We start from the raw sequence: 19433 nt of genomic DNA, 5'->3' as shown, positions 1-19433 counted from the left end.
GACCCCATCCACTTTAAGGGATGGCCATTTGCCTCGGTGGAAGCATCATCCGCCCCCCCTTCTCCGGGATAAAGCACATTCCAGTGCCTGCTACCCGAGAAAAGGCGGAATTCCTGCGTGCCGAGGTCAACGCACTAATTATGAATGACGGGAGGTGTTATCAGTTCAGGGTTCTACCATTCGGGATCTCCACGGCCCCGAAGGTGTTCACCAAGCTGATGTTGATTCCTGCCCAAGTGGCCATGTCGAAAGGTCGGTTCTGCCATCCGTACCTCGTCGACTGGTTACTAAGAACTCTATCGCAATCCCTGAGTCAGATAGCTACACAAGAAGTGATAGACATTCTGATCACTCTAGGGTGGATAGTCAATCTCAAGAAGTCAGATCTAAGCCCTACTCAGAATCTAGTCTTCCTAGGGGCGAATTTCAACATGGTGAGAGGACGTGTATCTCTGTCACAAGATATCAAGTTCCTTATGCGCAAGTCACACTGCTCGTACACCAGTTACTGGGCAACATGGCGGCGACAGTGGATGTGGTTTGGGGGGCGCGCTTGAGAATGAGTCCCATTTAACAAGCACTTCGTCGACTTTGGGCGAACTCGGAAGATCTCGAGACTGTGCTTGAGACTCCGTAGTGGCCTTTTACACACCTTCAGTGGTGGACCGAGGTCGGGAATCTGTCCCGGGGGGCCCCCCCTCGACACTCCCGTTCCGTCTCTCACAGTTCAAACAGACGCGTCACTCTCCAGCTGGGGAGGCGTTCTGAATGATCACACTGCCTCGGGACTATGGTCCCAGCAGGAGATCAAACTGCATATCAATGTGCTAGAACTGAGAGTGGTCAGGTTGGTGTTCCAACGCTTCCCGGATCTGCTTTGTGGCCAAGTGGTTCGTCTAGAGATGGACAACCAAACGGCGATGACTTACATCCGGAAGCAGGGGGGAACGGCGTCTCCGTCGCTTCGCCAAGAGACGTGGCAGTTCCTACTATGGTGCGACTCTCACGATATCAGGGTGCTACCTGTTTATCTCCCGGGGGTGGACAACGTCCGTGTGGACGCTCTGTCTCGCCGGATCCTCACTCCTCACGAGTGGAGGCTCGACCCAGGGATATTCGGGATTTTCTCCCTGTTATACAGGTCGTTACAGGTGGATCTGTTTGCGTCTGGGGTGAATCACCAGCCACCAACATTCTGCTCCTGATTCCATGACCCGAGGTCGGTGGCACCGGACGCCTTCCAGCTAGATTGGACGGACAGAGTTCTGTGGGCATTCCCCCCAGTACCTCTGATTTCCAAGGTCCTATCTCAGCTAGGCACTCAGCCTGCACGACTACTTGTGCTCCTGGCACCTCTGTAATCGGCGCAGAGTTGGTTTCCAGTAATACTCAGGTTTCTGGCTCAGCCTCCTGTTATATTACCTTTACAACCGGACCTCCTATCCCAGAACGGGGCCCTCCACCTAAATCCCAGGATTCAATGGGTGGCTCGGCCACTGTCAGGAATCGCCTCCAGAAGATCGGTATTCCTGCACGAGTTGCAGACACAATACTGGCTTCGCGAAGGGATTCGACAAACGTTCAGTACGAGGATAGATAGACCTTCTATGCGCGCTGGTGTGTCGATAGAGGGATTGCAGATTTTTTTCTGCAGATCTCGTAGCCGTGCTTGAGTTCCTCCAGTCGCGACTAGATGACGGCCTGGCCGCGTCAACAGTCGGAGGGTACTCTACAGCTATCGCAGCTTTTCACGTCCCTGTCGACGGGGCACTTCTGGGTGCACACCAGGATCCAACCGCCGGACTTGGGACTTGTCAATCGTTCTGTCGTCTCTCTTCTTCAGCTGTTGAGCTGGAAGACGGCGTTCCTTGTAACGTCAGACAGACGGGTAGGCGACATTTGTGTTATGTCAGCCGATCCTGAAATAACTGTCGTCCACCGGGACAGAGTCAGTTTTCGACTACCGGACTCTTACCGTCCTAAGGTCGCACACGCCTTCCACGTGAACGGCTCCTATTGACCTACCTGCTCTTTCACAGCCTTCCTCGTCGGGGACCACTGCAAGACATGCTCATGTCTTGGATGTCCGCAGGACCCTCAAGGCCTATATCAGCAGAACTATGGGTATCCGTAAGGATAACCAACTATTTTGCTGTTACAGCGGTAGGAAGGCTGGCTCACCTGCGAGCAAACAATCTATCTCGAGGTGGATAGTTTCAACCATTTGTACAGCGTATACGCTTACAGGTAGGGACCCCCCTACCAGGTTGAAGGCTCATTTGGTTAGAGCAGTGGCTATGTCACAAGCGTGCGCCGCGGCTCTGCCCATTCAGGAGATCTGCTCCGCAGCTATTTGGAGCCAGCCGAGCACGTTCATCAAACATTACCAACTCGACAAACACTCAAGCGAGCGTGCTCGGTTTGGTCAGTCAGTTCTACGAACGGGGCAAAGTTCTAATCTCCAGCCAATTGAGCATTCAAGATTTTAGATAGTCCTCCGGTTATACTGCTCAGTAATGGTCCGGATTTTATCTTCCGCGGTCGATAAATATCAGTCCTTACTTCTCGATAATACTCGTATTTTGCACACACACTCCTTCGATCATCGGGGACCCTCTGGCCTAGCTCTGCGCGGGTTATAGTCTCTCGTGATCTACGCCCCTATATCACTTGTTCAAAAATGTGTGGGGGGTGTTTCGAGTTCTCAACTTATGACAAGCCGCAAAAACAGGCTTTATCATAATATATCGTCGACCACGCCCTGTCTCTAGCCCCCGCCTTTCGATGGTGGTGCCTCACAATAATGTTGGTTCCATTTATTGAACTCTATATTTTATTCTGTTGAATAATCAAATATGATGTATTTATTTACGCCTGTTGCTGACGGATGCCACTTCCTAGATTATCTTTGGGAGTCTGTTTTGATGCAATAAGTGCCCCAAAGAGGATTTAATCTGAAAGAGAATTTTACAAACCTGTAGAGGTTATGAATTCTCTGATGAAATCCTCTTTGGGGCACGGCCACCCACCTCCACACATTCCGTCAGCATTTGACATATGGAAAGTGATTTGGGTGAGAGTTGCTCCCCCTGGCGTGAGGCGCCGTGGGGGGGTGAGGCCCCGTAAGGAGGGTCGTATATCAAACGAAGTTTTTTGTGTGGTAACATTTTTTATTAAGGAAAATGGTTACCACTATGTCATGTAGACTTTCTTGAGCAAGGAAAATGCAATAAGTGCCCCAAGGAGGATTTCATCAGAGAATTCATAACCCCTACAGGTTTGTAAAAATTTATCACTTTTGGAAATTAACATTGTTGCCTACTGCTTCTAACAATAATGAATCACATGCTTTAAGATGACATTCTGTGTTTGCTTATTTAATTCCAGGTACGTTTAAATGAAAATGTGTTGTTTGTTTTTGTGTAACCCCTGCATCAGTTCACCTGCTCTTCGTCTTACTCCACTGTCTGTATCATGTGTAGGTTGGTAGAGAGCCGTCAATCCATGTGTGGGATGCCGAGACTTTGAAGACAGGGTCCATCCTGAAGGGACATCATCAGAGGGGAATCTGTGCTGTTGACTTCTCAGGTATGGCATGGATGGAAATGGAAATTGCAATATGTTAATTTTGAGCAATGTTTAGTCCAGTTTACTGTTTTTACTGCAAGCCATACCACCCTTCTGTTGAAGGAGTTGTACAACTGTCTTCTCATATTTGCACTAGTAAAGTTGATTCAAGTATCAGTAATGGACATAAATGCATGGCTATTGAGGAAAGTGAATTACCTGGCCTTTACAGAGATGAAAAGTGGCTGCTGGCTGGTTTGTTTGACATTTCACTTCCCTTTATCTTTGATCCATATATCTGGTGAGTCATGAGAGTTTTTCTTTACAGGAGATGGCAAGAAGCTTGTGTCGGTGGGTCTGGATGACAACCATTCTGTGGTGGTGTGGGACTGGAAGAAGGGAGAGAAACTTGCTACCACACGGGGACACAAGGACAAGATCTTTGTAGTCAAGTGGAATCCCTTTGAGAACAGCAAACTTGTCACTGTCGGAGTGAAGCACATCAAGTTCTGGTCTCAAACAGGTAGGGTCAAGTAAAAGTGTTTTTCCATTTTGTTTCATTCTCTTTCATGTTCTTTTCTTTTTCCACCTTATCTTGAAATAAGAGACTTAAAATTAGGTGGTATAGTGTTATTCAGTGAGTTATATTATTGTGTATGAACCCAATAAAATGTTTGTTATGTATTAACCATTCTCCATGGGATCCCAGGAATTGGTACCCAACAACCATGCTTGTCATATACATGTACTGTAAAACAGGAAATTAATGAGAGCAGAATATTAATGTGAAAAATGCGAGTGACGGAAGGTCGTATTAATTTTATGCGCATTAATTTTGTACCATCAAAATAAGGAAACAACCAACAAACAAAATAAATCACTTCAGTATTATTTACTAGTATTACATCAAAAACAATGATATCAGATCATTACAAGTTGATAGCAGCCACTGACAACAATCAGTCACAAAGGTAATAGATAAATAAATTACTGGACAAAATAACAAAGTCACCTACACAAAGTGAAGTTGAGTAGTGGTCAGTTCACATCCTGTTAAGCAGCCCAGATTGGCGCCAGCCACGAATTATCCCATCAGTGTCCTTTACAAACTTGTCAAGAGCAGACACGAGCCCACGCGCATGAATGGGTTTCATGACACTAATCCGCAAGCTAGCTGACTGACTGACTGATGTAGGAGATTTAACGTGCGCTTTCCGACGGTAGCGTATTTCGCACACGGTGAGCGCAGTGCAAGCCAGGATTTCGGAATTACTTATATACTAGTGACAATCTTGTTGTTTTATTTGAGAATATCCTATCAGCATAATCCCCTTATTTGATACACTGATCTGTTTTCTACTTATTTTCATCAAAGGGCCGAACGTATATACTAGTACCAACAGACTGTCAACTAAAACAACACCAACACAATGAAAGCTGCAAGGAAACCATTCTCACGCTTGGCCATCAAACATGCGGGCAATTAGCTTAAACAATATTAAAATAAGGAAGGAATCTCACACTGAAAAAACATGGACAGGGGATTTAATGTGCACAGTTATTTTATTTATCTCTGTCTACACACAGTTCCTCCTGAAACAAACGAAGCGTTTTTCAGGTAAGGCTTTTATTTAAGAGGTTACATTAATTGAAATAACACAGAACATAAATCCAGCGTATAAATGTTTAGGAAAGGGTATGGGCACTCGCATTTATGTCTAAAATCAAGAAGAGCTCGCATTATTTTCATGTCGCATTAAATTCCTGTTTCACAGTACATGGCGATTTAGTAGATCAAGTGGTCAGGCACAGTGATATGGTTGATTGCATCTTTACATACCATGACACCTCAGATCTTTGCTCATAATGTCGGTCACTGTTTTTTTTTTCTGGTCCTGACTCACTTATTTACAGGCTGCAGTCCTATAGCTGGAATATTTATGAGTTTTGCGTCAAACAACAAACAACCAAAACACTCTGTAATCTGCACACATCTGTTGTAATCACAGGTGGTGGGTTCACCTCTAACCGAGGCACTGTGGGGAAAGTAGCCAAGCTGTGTGACATGCTGTGTGTGGCATACGGTAAGGCAGCAGATGTGTGTTTCTCTGGTGGCAGCGACGGCAATGTTTTCATCTGGAGCGGCATCACACTTCAGAAGACGGTCAAGGCTCATGAGGGCCCAGTGTTTGCCATGCATTCACTTGACAAGGTCGGTTCTTCACACTTAAGATGGTTGAAAGTCTATTACTCCAGACACTTTAAAACCCAGAAAGCTAACTTTCGAAGTTGATTACCTTACGTAACATGTGCAAAGGAAGAGTATCTCTGTTTCGTCTTTAAAGAAATTTGTTGATACATAGAGGTTATCACACGAGTTTGTTTGGGGATTGTAAATATCCTGTATTAGGAATGAATATAGTATTTAGCGTGCCTTGGCGTAACTACATATGGGCACTAAAGGTTTCCCACAAAAATTGTTTCTACTTGCCTTTCGCGGCAATCCATCGGTCTGTCAGCAGGAGTAACTGCCCTTTACCATGTTTGTTTGTAAACAATGAAAGTAGTCACTACTTGACCTTTGTTGTTTGCGTCTCTTATCTGCATATGACCCCAATGGATATCGTTTTTATCCGTTGGCTTTATCCTAAATATGAATAGGAAATTGACAATATTTATGATTAAAAAAAATAATATTTTGAGACACATTAATTCTGTGATACTGAATAAGGAACTGAGAATATTTTGTACATCTTCGATCAAATCATGTGAATTTATTGTTACTTGTAAAATCAAATTGGGAAACCTCTGAATGAACTTGTTTAGATGTACGAGGAACATAAGAGATCGTATCACCATGATCACAAGATAAGAGAAAATATTTTTGGTGACGAATGAAGGACGATTTTATTTTCTCCTGGCAGTGCATTATTCTTAATTTGTCTATATTTTCTGTATTTATGTGTCTGTGACCACAAAGAAGAATCTTCCAAATGTCTTATATCAATTTCAATATCATGTTAATGCTCAACAGCTGTTTAGGGGCCAACTGTTTATCCTTCCAGGGATTTGTTACTGGCGGCAAAGATGGTGTGATTGGATTGTGGGATGATCAGTTTGAGCGGTGCCTGAAGACATATGCTATCAAAAGAGCATCTGTGGCTCCAGGGTCACGTGGGATGTTCATCACAGAATCCCCAGCTGTCAGGGCTATTGTCCTAGGGCACGGCAAGATTCTGGTGGGAACAAAGAATGGAGAAATCCTTGAAGTGGACAAGTCTGGACCCTTGACCATTCTTACGCAAGTAAGTAGATCAGTGGTTGCTGTATAGCTGTAGAACCAGACTCCTGAACATGCGAAAGATACATCAAACCCTGAGAACTTAATTGTTTTTTTTGTTTGGTGATCAAGTGGGCTAAATACCATCCTTTTCCACAGACTCTGCCCATTTGAGTAAAATATCCTTATGACTGTGTTCAAGACCAAATCAAGTTTTGACCCAGGGTAGCACACTTCTCCATGTCTCCTGCTCTCCTCTCCATTGGAACATAATTGTCACTTGCTGTGTCACATAATTATGATGGCAACAATCTTCCAGGTGTAATACATGTGCATACTCGCAGCCCTATATTCAGCCTTTCTATACAGATGGAGGGTTACTGGGGGCCCAGTGTTGTAAAGCTTGTAATTTGCTGTGCAGAGTAGCATCCCTCAGGTGTGCCTGAAAGCTATGATCATGTGCCTGAAAGCTAAAATCCTTGATTATCCCTGATTATATTTCTATGTATGTCAGCACCATACCCACGCTCATTGATTTAACCAAAGTGATAAATTTCTTAAGACATGCATCATTTCTGGCTTTCCTCCCACAACAAGCTGGCATTCCAAGTCTTAAAATACCTCTGCATGTTAGAAAATAAGAAAAATCCCACTATTGAACAAAATAGAGTTTTTTCCTGATTTGCCTGCCTGCATGACATCCCCAATGTACTTGAACATGTAAAGATAGCTTGCTTCCCACAGAAATTACAGAGCATAATACTGATCAGCACTAGCAGTCATTGATTGTGGCCTATACTTGTTGACAGGGCCACATGGAGGGTGAAGTGTGGGGCTTGGCTGTGCACCCATCTCAGGAAGTCTACGCTACAGCCAGTGATGACAAGACCTTGAGGCTGTGGGAGCTTGGTGCGGAGAACAAGATGATCAACTACAAGGAGCTGAAGCAGCCAGCGAGATGTGTCACATTCTCACCCGACGGCAAGGCCATAGCCATTGGGCATAGAGATGGTAAGTGTAGGGGGACTTATGTCTGTGGATATGTTTAGAATTGTTTTATGGCATCAATCAATCTGGCCACACCTGGTGTGCAGGAGGAATACAGGCTAAGTTATCTCTAAATAAAGGCAAATATCCAAACATGTTATAAGATTCTAGTGACATAAGGGTTTCTGTTATTTGTTTTCTGGCGAGGGATTCCTAGTGCACATGTAGTTAGGAATGGCAGATATGTTTAAGGTTGATCTTGTTCTCTGATCTGAAGAACATCTCCATGGTCTAGCAGATAGAATGTCTGCTCTGAGAGTGGAAGGTCATGGGTTTGATCCCCGACTGTGTCATACCAAAACAAGAGCTCCAGATAACTTTTTGAGCAATTGAGTTTTTACTTTAGGGTCTCTATCTTAATTGGGCCATTACATTTTTCATTGGGTAAGCAATATTTTTTCACTCATCTATTCATCACTCTATTGGGTTTTTCCAAAATTAGTGAACATTTTAAGATTTGAAAAAATATGAAATAATGTTTTAGATGTAAATAACTGTTCTAAATATATAGGCTTGACTTGGAAAGTAAATTAGCTCAGAATTGTGTTTTACCCATGCTGAAAAAGCATCATTGAGTATTTACGCGAGCTGTTTTTATACATTTGAGTATTTCATTTAATGCATGCGTTTCTCCACACAAGTTAATTGAAAGTAAATGGGTTTTGAGTATTTTGGTGGGGGGGGTATTTTATGCAAATACACTGCTTATCTGTAGCTCTGCAAAACTCGTTAAAAGATGGTACTCTTTTTTTTTCCCTGTCTGGCACATTAACAGGCTAAAACCTAAAATTTTGCTAAGACTATCGTAAGCCTATGTTAAAGTATGGGAGTTACGATCATCTTAGCACTAAGATCGCTTTGTGCAAGTGGGCCCTGGACTGGTCAGCTCGGAGTCAGTATACTGTCACAGTGTGTCTAAGCGGGGTATTAATGGTAACTTGTGGCTTGGTATCTCATTGGGATAGCACTATAAAATCGGCATTACTCTGGACTAGTCCAAGCGCACGCACGCACATACACACAGATATAAGTGCAACAATCAACACAACGTGACGTTTAAACCCATTTCATCTCACCCCTCTGATCTGAATCATTTACAGCTAAGGGCTTAACATGACAATTATTTGTTTTTCAGGGAGTTTTGTGGTTGTGAATGCAGAAAGTATGGATGACATTGTCTCACATCATCACAGAAAGGAGGAAATATCAGACATCAGATTCTCACCAGGTAAATAACCGATATGAATATTTACATATCTTAAATTTCAAATTCTCTTTCAGATTAAATCCTCCTTGGGGCACTTATTGCATTTTCCTGGCTCAAGAAAATCTACATGACATAGTTGTAACCATTTTCCTTAATAAAAATTGTTACCACACAAAAAACTTTGTTTTTGTATGATATACGTCCACCCTTATGGTGCCTCACCCTCCACGGCGCGTCACGCCAAGGGAAGCAACTCTCACCCAAATCACTTTCCTTATGTCATCTGACTAAGACAGACGTGCTGTTTTTTTCAAGACAAAACAAAGTACAAGATAATCGTTCGTACAAGAACCATGGCAGACCAAACTGTATGTATGGTACATTTCTTTCATGCAAAGGCGTAATACATCGCATTGTGAAGTTATAAAGTTGTAATTATGTGACACGTGTATGATACCTTTGAAAACAAAGGCCGTAGTAGCGTCCATTTTGTAGTGCCACGTATGATACATGTAACACCAGGGCCATCAAAAACGGCTTGGGTTTTTTAATGTTATATCATCGGGCTTTAGCCTACAATCTTTTCCTTTAATAAACCCAAGGTGGTGTGTTATTTATTTTTAAATTACACTTACCTTTTTTACGGTTTTTTTACACCTTCGCGCGTAACACGCCCACTTTGGTGTTATAATTATACTACGACATTGGCTATTAGTATCGCGTTACCAATCGCATTCTAAATTACGCCTTTGCTTCTAGTTGCACAATTTATGCACGTATCTTTCCGATCTTTCAATCGCACTGATACACTTTATTACCCTTCCCGCCAAACTCAAAAATTACGGTCTTTTTTACAGACCTTCAAACTGTGTACGGGGTGCTCGGCTTCGATTCCCCCCCAAGACAGGCATGATACTTGCATAAAGTGTTTGGCCGAAGACGGGCATGACGATGGGTCATGCCCGATCTGTGTTGCATTTACACCACGGGCGCAAAAAAAAGAGGAAGGTGGACCTCTTACACTTTAAGGGTCTATTGAAGGCGGGGGTGGACATTAGATCGGCAAAGACCGCCCCCCCCCCCATCTAAAAAAGTAAGAAGGGGAAAAAAAGCAGCTGAGACTGTCTCCTCCGCTCCCTCCCCGGGGGCCGGGGGAGAAGGCTCTAGGGTCCCCGTCACAATCACTGCACCCTCTCCTGCACCGTCTTTGGCAGACATCTCTGCCTTGTTGAGGTCGCAGATGGCGTCGATGATGGAGGAGGTAAAGTCTCAGCTCCGAGAGGAGATGCGGACCGAGCCTTCCCCGTTGTCGGCGCCGGACGCGGCTTCGAGACCTTGTGATATGCCCGGCGTCGGCCGAGGCAGGCCACTTGGTCTCGGGGACGATCTCAGACCGGGCTTCGGCGCCGGCTCGAGGTCGCTCCCCAGCGGATGGGTGGCGGGCACTGGCCCGTTCACTACCGACGCACAGTTCTCCCTAGCGGAGCCAGACGCCTCTTCCGAGGCCGAGGCTTCCTCTAGCGGATTGCTAGCCCAGAGCCAGGTGGGTTCCCTTGAACCCCCGGCACCTCGGGACCGGGACTCGGCTTCGGGCCGGGTGCAGCCCGGGGATGCGAAGGCCCAGGCCTTCGGGCGTCCCCTTCCGACTTCGTCTGCCTCTTCTCTCGGGGAAGAGTCGATTAATTTCGGCTCGGAATCGAGAGAGGAGGAGTGGATGGAGGAGGGGGAAGACAACTCGGAGACCTCGGGAACATTTTCCTTCGTTTCCTCGTTGAGGCATGTACGGGACAAGATTGTCCAGGTACTGCCTCAGGTGGCTGCGCCTATGCCCCAGTCGGATCCGACTGAGTTCCGCCTTCCGGGGGACGCTTTTGCTCCGAGCAAGGCGCCCCAGGTGCGGCTCCGTATTCTGTCCTCATTGGTGCATGAAGTCATCAATCCTCTGTTGTCGGGTGCCCGCAGGAAGTTCGACCTGCCCGAACTTATTAAGCGGTACCCGTTAGCAGAGGATGGTGATTTTGAGGTACCGGTGGTGGACGAATGCGTCTGGACCTCCGTTACCCTGGGGGGGGTCTTCGACCCCCAACTTGGCTAAGGTCAAGCAGGGCCGGCGGTTGCCACCCTTTCCCGCGTGCGGTACGGAGCTGAAGGCTGCTTACGTTTGCTTCGAGGAGCAATATCGTAACGCATGTCAGCAGCTCCGGGTGTCCGTACACTCCGCTTATCTGTCGGCCGTACAGAGGGAGTTAGCGGGAGAGGGGCCGGCCGACTCTTCGGAGTTGGCCGCGCAACTGACGGAGGTACATAGTCATCTTGCCAGGGACGCTATTCGTAGCTGTGCCTCGCAGATGATGTGCGCAGTCATGGGCATGCGCAGGCTGTGGATGTCGGTATCCAAATACTCGGCTTCCACACGCCAGGATCTACTTGCTTTGCCATATAAGATGGGTGCCACCCTCTTCCCTGGGGCTCAGCAGGTGGTCCGAGATGCCGCACAGTTGTATGCCTCCATCAAGGATTCTAAGGCCTTGTTGGAGGTACCATGCGTTAAACCGCGTAAGCGGACCTCTCCACTTGCTTCCTCCTACGCTGATGCGCCGGGTCAGAAGTCTGCACCTGCTTGGAAGCAGCCGCTTCCTTCAGGTAAGGGCGCCGGGAGGAGCAAGAGAGGCAGGGGCCGGGGCAGGGCAGCTGGTCGAGGCCAGCAGCCTTTTCGCGGGGCCGGGAACCCATCGGGTTCCCATTAGCGCCCGAAGTGCCCCGGGCGGACCCACGGTCGCATGTTATCGAACTGCCGACAGCCGGGGTCCACTGCCTCAAGCCGGATGTCCCCGTAGGCGGCCGACTGGCTCTATTCCTGCAGGAATGGGAGACAGTCACATCCAATCCCTGGACCCTGTCCACTCTAAGGGATGGCCATTTGCCTCGGTGGAAACACCATCCGCCCCCCTTCTCCGGGATAAAGCACACTCCGGTGCCTGCTACCCTAGAGAGGGCGGAATTCCTCCGTGCCGAGGTCGACGCACTTCTTATGAAGGCTGCGATCGAACCGGTTCCCGTGGGACAGGAAAGCGAGGGCTTCTACTCGACGTATTTCCTAGTCACCAAAAAAGACGGAGGGTTCAGGCCTATTCTCAATCTGAGAAGGCTGAACAAACTTATAGAGGTACCGTCCTTCAGGATGGAGACACTGCGCTCGGTGATCTCAGCTGTCGAGACCGGAGAATGGCTAACGTCAATAGACCTAAAAGACGCCTATCTCCACGTACCCATACACCCCGAGTTCAAGAAATACCTCAGGTTTTCTTTCGACGGGAGGTGTTATCAGTTCAGGGTTCTACCATTCGGGATCGCTAGGGCCCCGAGGGTGTTCACCAAGCTGATGTTGATTCCCGCCCAAGTGGCCAGGTCGAAAGGTCGGTTCTGCCATCCGTACCTCGACGACTGGTTACTAAGAGCTCTATCGCAATCCCTGAGTCAGATAGCTACACAACAAGTGATAGATATTCTGATCACTCTAGGGTGGATAGTCAATCTCAAGAAGTCAGATCTGAGCCCTACTCAGAATCTAGTCTTCCTAGGGGCGAATTTCAACACGGTGAGCGGAATTGTATCTCTGTCACAAGATCGCATTACCAAGGTCAGAAGTGTTACTTCCCAGTTCCTTCTGTCCGCCAGTCACACTGCTCGTACATGGCTCCAGTTACTGGGCAACATGGCGGCGACAGTGGATGTGGTTTGGCGGGCGCGCTTGAGAATGAGACCCATTCAACAAGCGCTCCGTCGACTTTGGGTGAACTCGGAAGATCTCGAGACTGTTCTCGAGACTCCGCAGTGGCTCAATGCACACCTTCAGTGGTGGACCGAGGTCGGGAATCTGTCCCGGGGGCTCCCCCTCGACACTCCCGTGCCGTCTCTCACAGTTCAAACAGACGCGTCACTCTCCGGCTGGGGAGGCGTTCTGAACGATCACACTGCCTCGGGACTATGGTCCCAGCAGGAGATCAAACTGCATATCAATGTGCTAGAACTGAGAGCGGTCAGGTTGGTGTTCCAACGCTTCCTGGATCTGCTTCGTGGCCAAGTGGTGCGTCTAGAGATGGACAACCAAACGGCGATGACTTACATCCGGAAGCAGGGGGGAACGGTGTCTCCGTCGCTTCTCCAAGAGACGTGGCAGTTCCTCCTATGGTGCGACTCACACGTTATCAGGGTGCTACCTGTTTATCTCCCGGGGGTAGACAACGTCCGTGCGGACGCTCTGTCTCGCCGGATCCTCGCTCCTCACGAGTGGAGGCTCGACCCGGGGATATTCGGGATTATCTCCCAGTTATACGGGTCGTTCCAGGTGGATCTGTTTGCGTCTGGGGTGAATCACCAGACACCAACGTTCTGCTCCCGAGTCCCCGACCCGAGGTCGGTGGCACCGGACGCCTTCCAGCTAGATTGGACGGACAGAATTCTGTGGGCATTCCCCCCAGTACCTCTGATTTCCAAGGTCCTGTCTCAGCTAGCCACTCAGCCTGCGCGACTACTTGTGCTCCTGGCACCCCTTTGGTCGGCGCAGAGTTGGTTTCCAGTCATACTCAGGTTTCTGGCTCAGCCTCCTGTTCTATTACCTTTACGACCGGACCTCCTATCCCGGAACGAGGCCCTCCACCCGAATCCCAGGATTCAGTGGGTGGCTTGGCCACTGTCCGGAATCGCCTCCAGGAGAGCGGTATTCCTGCACGAGTTGCAGACACAATACTGGCTTCGCGGAGGGATTCGACAAACGTTCAGTACGAGGATAGATGGGCCTGCTATGCACGCTGGTGTGTCGATAGAGGGATTGCAGATCCCTTTTCTGCAGATCTCGTAGCCGTACTTGAGTTCCTCCAGTCGCGACTAGATGTCGGCCTGGCCGCATCGACAGTCCGGGGGTACTCTACAGCTATCGCTGCCTTTCACGTCCCCGTCGACGGGGCACTTTTGGGTGCGCACCCATTAGTGCAGCGTTTTTTAGCAGGTGTGGACAGGATCCGACCGCCTGTCCGGCGGATCAGTCCCCCTTGGGAATTGTCAATCGTTCTTGATTGGCTGTCCGGTCCTTCCTTTCGGGATCTGTCGTCTCTCTCTCTTCAGCTGTTGAGCTGGAAGACGGCGTTCCTTGTGGCGGTAACGTCCGGCAGACGGGTAGGCGACATTCACGCAATGTCAGCCGATCCCGAACTAACTGTCTTTCACCGGGACAGGGTCAGTATTCGCCTGCCGGACTCTTACCGTCCTAAGGTCGCACACGCCTTCCACGTGACGGCTCCTATTGAGCTACCTGCTCTTTCACAGCCTTCTTCGTCGGGGACCACTACAAGACATGCTCATGTCTTGGATGTCCGCAGGACCCTTAAGTCCTATATCAGCAGAACTAAGGGTATCCGTAAGGATAATCAACTATTTTGCTGTTATGGCGGTAGGAAGGCTGGCTCACCTGCGAGCAAACAAACAATCTCCAGGTGGATAGTCTCTACTATATGTACGGCGTACACACTTCAAGGCAGGGACCCCCCTACCAAGTTGAAGGCTCATTCGGTTAGAGCAGTGGCTACGACACAAGCGTATGCCGCGGCTCTGCCCATTGAGGAGATCTGCTCCGCGGCTATTTGGAGCCAGCCGAGCACGTTCATCAAACATTACCAACTTGACAAACACTCAAGCGAGCGTGCTCGGTTTGGTCAGTCAGTTCTCCGAACTGGGCAAAGTTCTACATCTCTAGCCGATTGAGCCTTCGAGATTTTAGACCGCCCGGACCGGTTATAACACTGCTCAGTAACGGTCCGGATTTTATATTCTACGGTCGATACAATACCAGCCATTACCACTCGATAATCATCGTATTTGCACATGCACTCCTTCGATTACGGGGACCCTCTGGCCTAGCTCTGTGCGGGTTTATAGGCTCTCGTGATCTGTGCCCCAATATCACTTGTTCAAAAAAAGTGTGGGGGGTGTGTGTGTCTCGAGTTCTCGATATGATAAGCCACAAAGAATGGCTCTTTTCATGGTGTATGGTCGATAACGCCCTGTCTCCAGCCCCCGCCTTTCGACGGTGGTGCCTCACGATAAGGTTGGTTCCATTTATTGAACTCTTGTTTATTCATTGAAATAATCAAAATACGATGTATTTATGCACGCTTGTTGCTGACGGATGCCACTTCCTAGATTATCTTTAGGAGTCTATCTTGATGCAATAAGTGCCCCAAGGAGGATTTAATCTGAAAGAGAATTTTACAAACCTGTAGAGGTTATGAATTCTCTGATGAAATCCTCCTTGGGGCACGGCCACCCGCCTCCCCACATTCCGTCAGCATTAGACATATGGAAAGTGATTTGGGTGAGAGTTGCTTCCCTTGGCGTGACGCGCCGTGGAGGGTGAGGCACCATAAGGGTGGACGTATATCATACAAAAACAAAGTTTTTTGTGTGGTAACAATTTTTATTAAGGAAAATGGTTACAACTATGTCATGTAGATTTTCTTGAGCCAGGAAAATGCAATAAGTGCCCCAAGGAGGATTTCATCAGAGAATTCATAACCTCTACAGGTTTGTAAAAATTTGTGAACATATCTGACAGTATGTGTTACACTGTTATTTCAGGTGCAGGAAAATACCTTGCGGTTGCCTCCCATGACAACTTTGTGGACATCTACAATGTGTTGAGCACTAAGCGAGTCGGCACCTGCAAGGGGGCATCGAGCTACATCACTCACATTGACTGGGATAACAGTGGTAGGTGTACCTGAAAGCTTCCCAGAACATGACTAGATCAGCGATAGAAACTAACATTTTTAGTCCACTAGTCCTCATCATATAATATGGCAAAAGCCTAAAAAATGTTAACTCTCTCCTAGTCCTTATGATACCTTAACTACTGGGCAGTTTGGCAAGAGAACCTGTCCTACCTGAATAACCCACAGTCAGCAGCTGTCAGAAACAAGTGTATGTTGTTTTCATGCTTAACTATTATAAATAGTCCTGTTAGTCCAGTTGTCAGCCTGAAACTCACCTTCTGGATGAGAACAGACTGGCCTTCATATAAACAGGGATGTGTATTTTTCATGGAATTGAGTGAATTTTGTTGTCAAGGATCAGTTTTCTGATACTGATTCTGATTCCACCGTACTATATGCATGAATCATATAGTTCCCTAGGCTTTTGGGTAAAACCAATCCCATCCTTGTATTAATAAAAAATATTTCTACATACCCATGATTGATTAACCTGGAAATTTGTCATTTCGGAAATTTGACTAGGAACAATTCCAGAGTAATAGTGAAAGATAGGGATTCGATGTATTACATTTCTGTTGCAAACATTGAAATGATTATTAAGTTTCCTATTCATAATATTAATTAGATTTTTTTGTAACTTATCAGTTTGTTCAACTTTTGTGTGCTGTTACATGTTTACCATGGTTTAAATGAGAAAGCTAGAATATTATTAATTCTCACCCACAGGAAAGGTACTGATGGTTAACTCAGGTGCTAAGGAACAGCTGTTTTTCGAGGCTCCAAGAGGCAAGAGGATAACCTTGAAGAACCAGGAAATAGAAAGATTTGCCTGGGACAGCTGGACATGTGTTTTGGGAGCCACATGTGAAGGTGTGTGGCCTCCCAAGTGTGATGTGACAGATGTGAATGCCTCCAGTCTCACAAAGTCTGGCAACCTACTCGCTACAGCAGATGACTTCGGCTTTGTTAAGCTCTTCAACTACCCGGCAAAGGTATTGTCTTGTAATGTTTATTAGTCTTAGATCAGTGAATTTGTCATTTGAACTTTATGACAGCACCTTGTAGTGATTGTGGAGGCACAACAGGTCATCATTATCTCATTATGGGATCAGATTGTTACAATGTTTGACCATGCTGTTTTTATTCTTGCAACCTTATTGTGTGAATAGGTTTTCATGCTGTCTACTGTAGGTTTGTCTGGTCCAAACTAGGAACACACCAGCATGATATAGTTATAATATTCACTCACGCAGCCAGCACAGGATACATACAAGGCGTTTTCATCTTTCACCCTTTCCAGCTGTAGTTAAAGTGGTCAGATTTGGAATGTGCCACCAGTGATTAAGCTAATATTGCTATTGACGACTTTAACAATCCTTCACTCTCTCCAGTACTCTCACACACTCACTCACTATCCTATTTGCCCTGTTTCAATAAGTTAACTTTGTCTTCTGTTCAGGGCAAGTATTCTAAGTTCAAGAAGTATCCCGCCCACAGCGCTCATGTAACCAGCGTGCGATGGTCACAGAGTGACACCAAGCTTATCTCTATAGGCGGCGCTGACACCGCAGTGATGGTATGGAACCGTGTTGGGTTGTCTGAGAACAGGACGAATGCAACAGGAGACAGTGATGACTCGGACACCGATGAGGAAGAAGAAGGTAGGGGCAAGGACAAAGATGTCAGGGATATTCAGTTTGATTGCATAAACAAGTATGCTTAAACTAAAAGATAGAGCTTAAGTTTTTTGTGGGTTTAGAGACCAAAGATGCCTGAAATTAATAATCTTGCAAACATTTGGTATCTGTATGCAGTTTTTAGAAATTGAGGGGGGACATTGGGTCCAAGAGGTTTGCTCCTTTTGTAGAATCTAGAGACCCCCTAAATCTTAAACTTTCAACATGAGAGTTATTATAAGGACCCCTTAACTTTCATGCTTACTTTTGAGGACTGGTGTATCATCAGTCTGTGCCTCATTTGGAAACCTCCTGTTTGAGGACAATATCTGGATTTTGAAACCCAGGTACATCTTTAAGTTTTATATTTGAAATGATGAAAGTCATAGTCATTATGTGAGTAGTAGTCAGTTAATCATGTTTGTCCCTACAGGCTATGACAGTGACGTAGAGAGAGAAAAGAAGATGGACTATGGATCAAAGATCTATGTGAACCCCATCAGAGAGAAGGCGGGAGTGAGACCACACCTACAGAACACTCAGGAGCTGGCCAGGTCAGCAGGAGCTCCACTATATTCAGTAGTAGATCCACTAGACTATGTGTCAATTCAATGTGATTCAGTTGTAGTTCTACTAGGTTCTGTATCTGTTACAGAAGAAGGCCCATAAGATTCTGTTTCAGTTCCGCTACATTTGGTTGTATTTCCACAAAGTTTTGTAGCAGTTCCGCTAGATTTAGTAATAGTTTTGCTATGATATTTTAGTAGGTCCACTACTTTCAGTAGCAGTTCCACTACATTTGGGACTTGTTCAATTAGTTCAAGCAGTGGATCGTATCCCAATTGTGTGGATCAATGCTCATGATGTCAATCACTGGATTGTCTGGTCGAGACTTGATTATTTACAGCGGCATTAAACTACAAAAATACAAACAGTAGCAGATCAACAATGTTCAGTAGCAGTTCCATGATGTTCAGTAGCAGTTCCACAATGTCCAGTAGCAATTCCATAGTGTTCAGTAGCAGGACCACAATGTTCAGTAGCAGTTCCACAATGTTCAGTAGCAGGACCACAATGTTCAGTACCAGTTCCACAGTGTTCAGTAGCAGGACCACAATGTTCAGTAGCAGTTCCACAATGTTCAGTAGCAGTTCCACAGTGTTCAGTAGCAGGACCACAATGTTCAGTAGCAGTTCCACAATGTTCAGTAGCAGGACAACAATGTTCAGTAGCGGTTCCACAATGTTCAGTACCAGTTCCACAGTGTTCAGTAGCAGGACCACAATGTTCAGTAGCAGTTCCACAATGTTCAGTAGCAGTTCCACAGTGTTCAGTAGCAGGACCACAATGTTCAGTAGCAGTTCCACAATGTTCAGTAGCAGGACCACAATGTTCAGTAGCGGTTCCACAATGTTCAGTAGCAGTTCCACAGTGTTCAGTAGCAGGACCACAATGTTCAGTAGCAGTTCTACAATGTTCAGTAGCAGGACCACAATGTTCAGTAGCAGTTCCACAATGTTCAGTAGCAGTTCCACAATGTTCAGTAGCAGTTCCACAGTGTTCAGTTGCAGTTCCACAATGTTCAGTAGCAGATCCAGAATGTTCAGTAGCAGATCCAGAATGTTCAGTTGTAGTTCGACCATTTTCAGTAGCAGTTTCACATTGGTCAGTACTGGTTCTGCCAGATTCAAGTTCACTTAATTCAGTAGAAGTTCTGTTAGATGGTATAGCTTACTCTGTGTTGGGAGTAGACAGGGCAGGAAGGTGCTGAATAGTATATAGACAAACTTATGCATAGAAAATCAGCGTTAATAGACAACTCATGACATACATTGTTAAATATTTCCAAGAGGGGACATTTGCATCTTTGTTTGGCTTTATAACGTCCC

General features: G+C 46.4%; 1 protein-coding gene across 1 annotated transcript in view; it reads left to right on the top strand.

Annotated features, from left to right (window-relative positions):
- The window catches only part of LOC139442329 (echinoderm microtubule-associated protein-like 6), a 43338-nt gene that overhangs the window by 13363 nt on the left and 10542 nt on the right, over positions 1-19433 (top strand). Inside the window, exons 13-22 of the mRNA XM_071223125.1 lie at positions 3483-3588; positions 3896-4090; positions 5577-5779; positions 6633-6872; positions 7657-7858; positions 9030-9122; positions 15735-15866; positions 16595-16860; positions 17328-17529; positions 17978-18098. Of these exons, the coding sequence (XP_071079226.1) occupies positions 3483-3588; positions 3896-4090; positions 5577-5779; positions 6633-6872; positions 7657-7858; positions 9030-9122; positions 15735-15866; positions 16595-16860; positions 17328-17529; positions 17978-18098 (1760 nt within the window). The remainder of the gene's footprint in view (positions 1-3482; positions 3589-3895; positions 4091-5576; positions 5780-6632; positions 6873-7656; positions 7859-9029; positions 9123-15734; positions 15867-16594; positions 16861-17327; positions 17530-17977; positions 18099-19433) is intronic.

Source organism: Haliotis cracherodii, unplaced genomic scaffold (assembly GCF_022045235.1).
Source record: "Haliotis cracherodii isolate W230 unplaced genomic scaffold, xgHalCrac1.p SCAF_5, whole genome shotgun sequence".
Classification (NCBI taxonomy): Eukaryota; Metazoa; Mollusca; class Gastropoda; order Lepetellida; family Haliotidae; genus Haliotis; species Haliotis cracherodii.
Note: the sequence above shows the minus strand (reverse complement) of the source record. Positions and strands in the feature narration are given on the sequence as shown.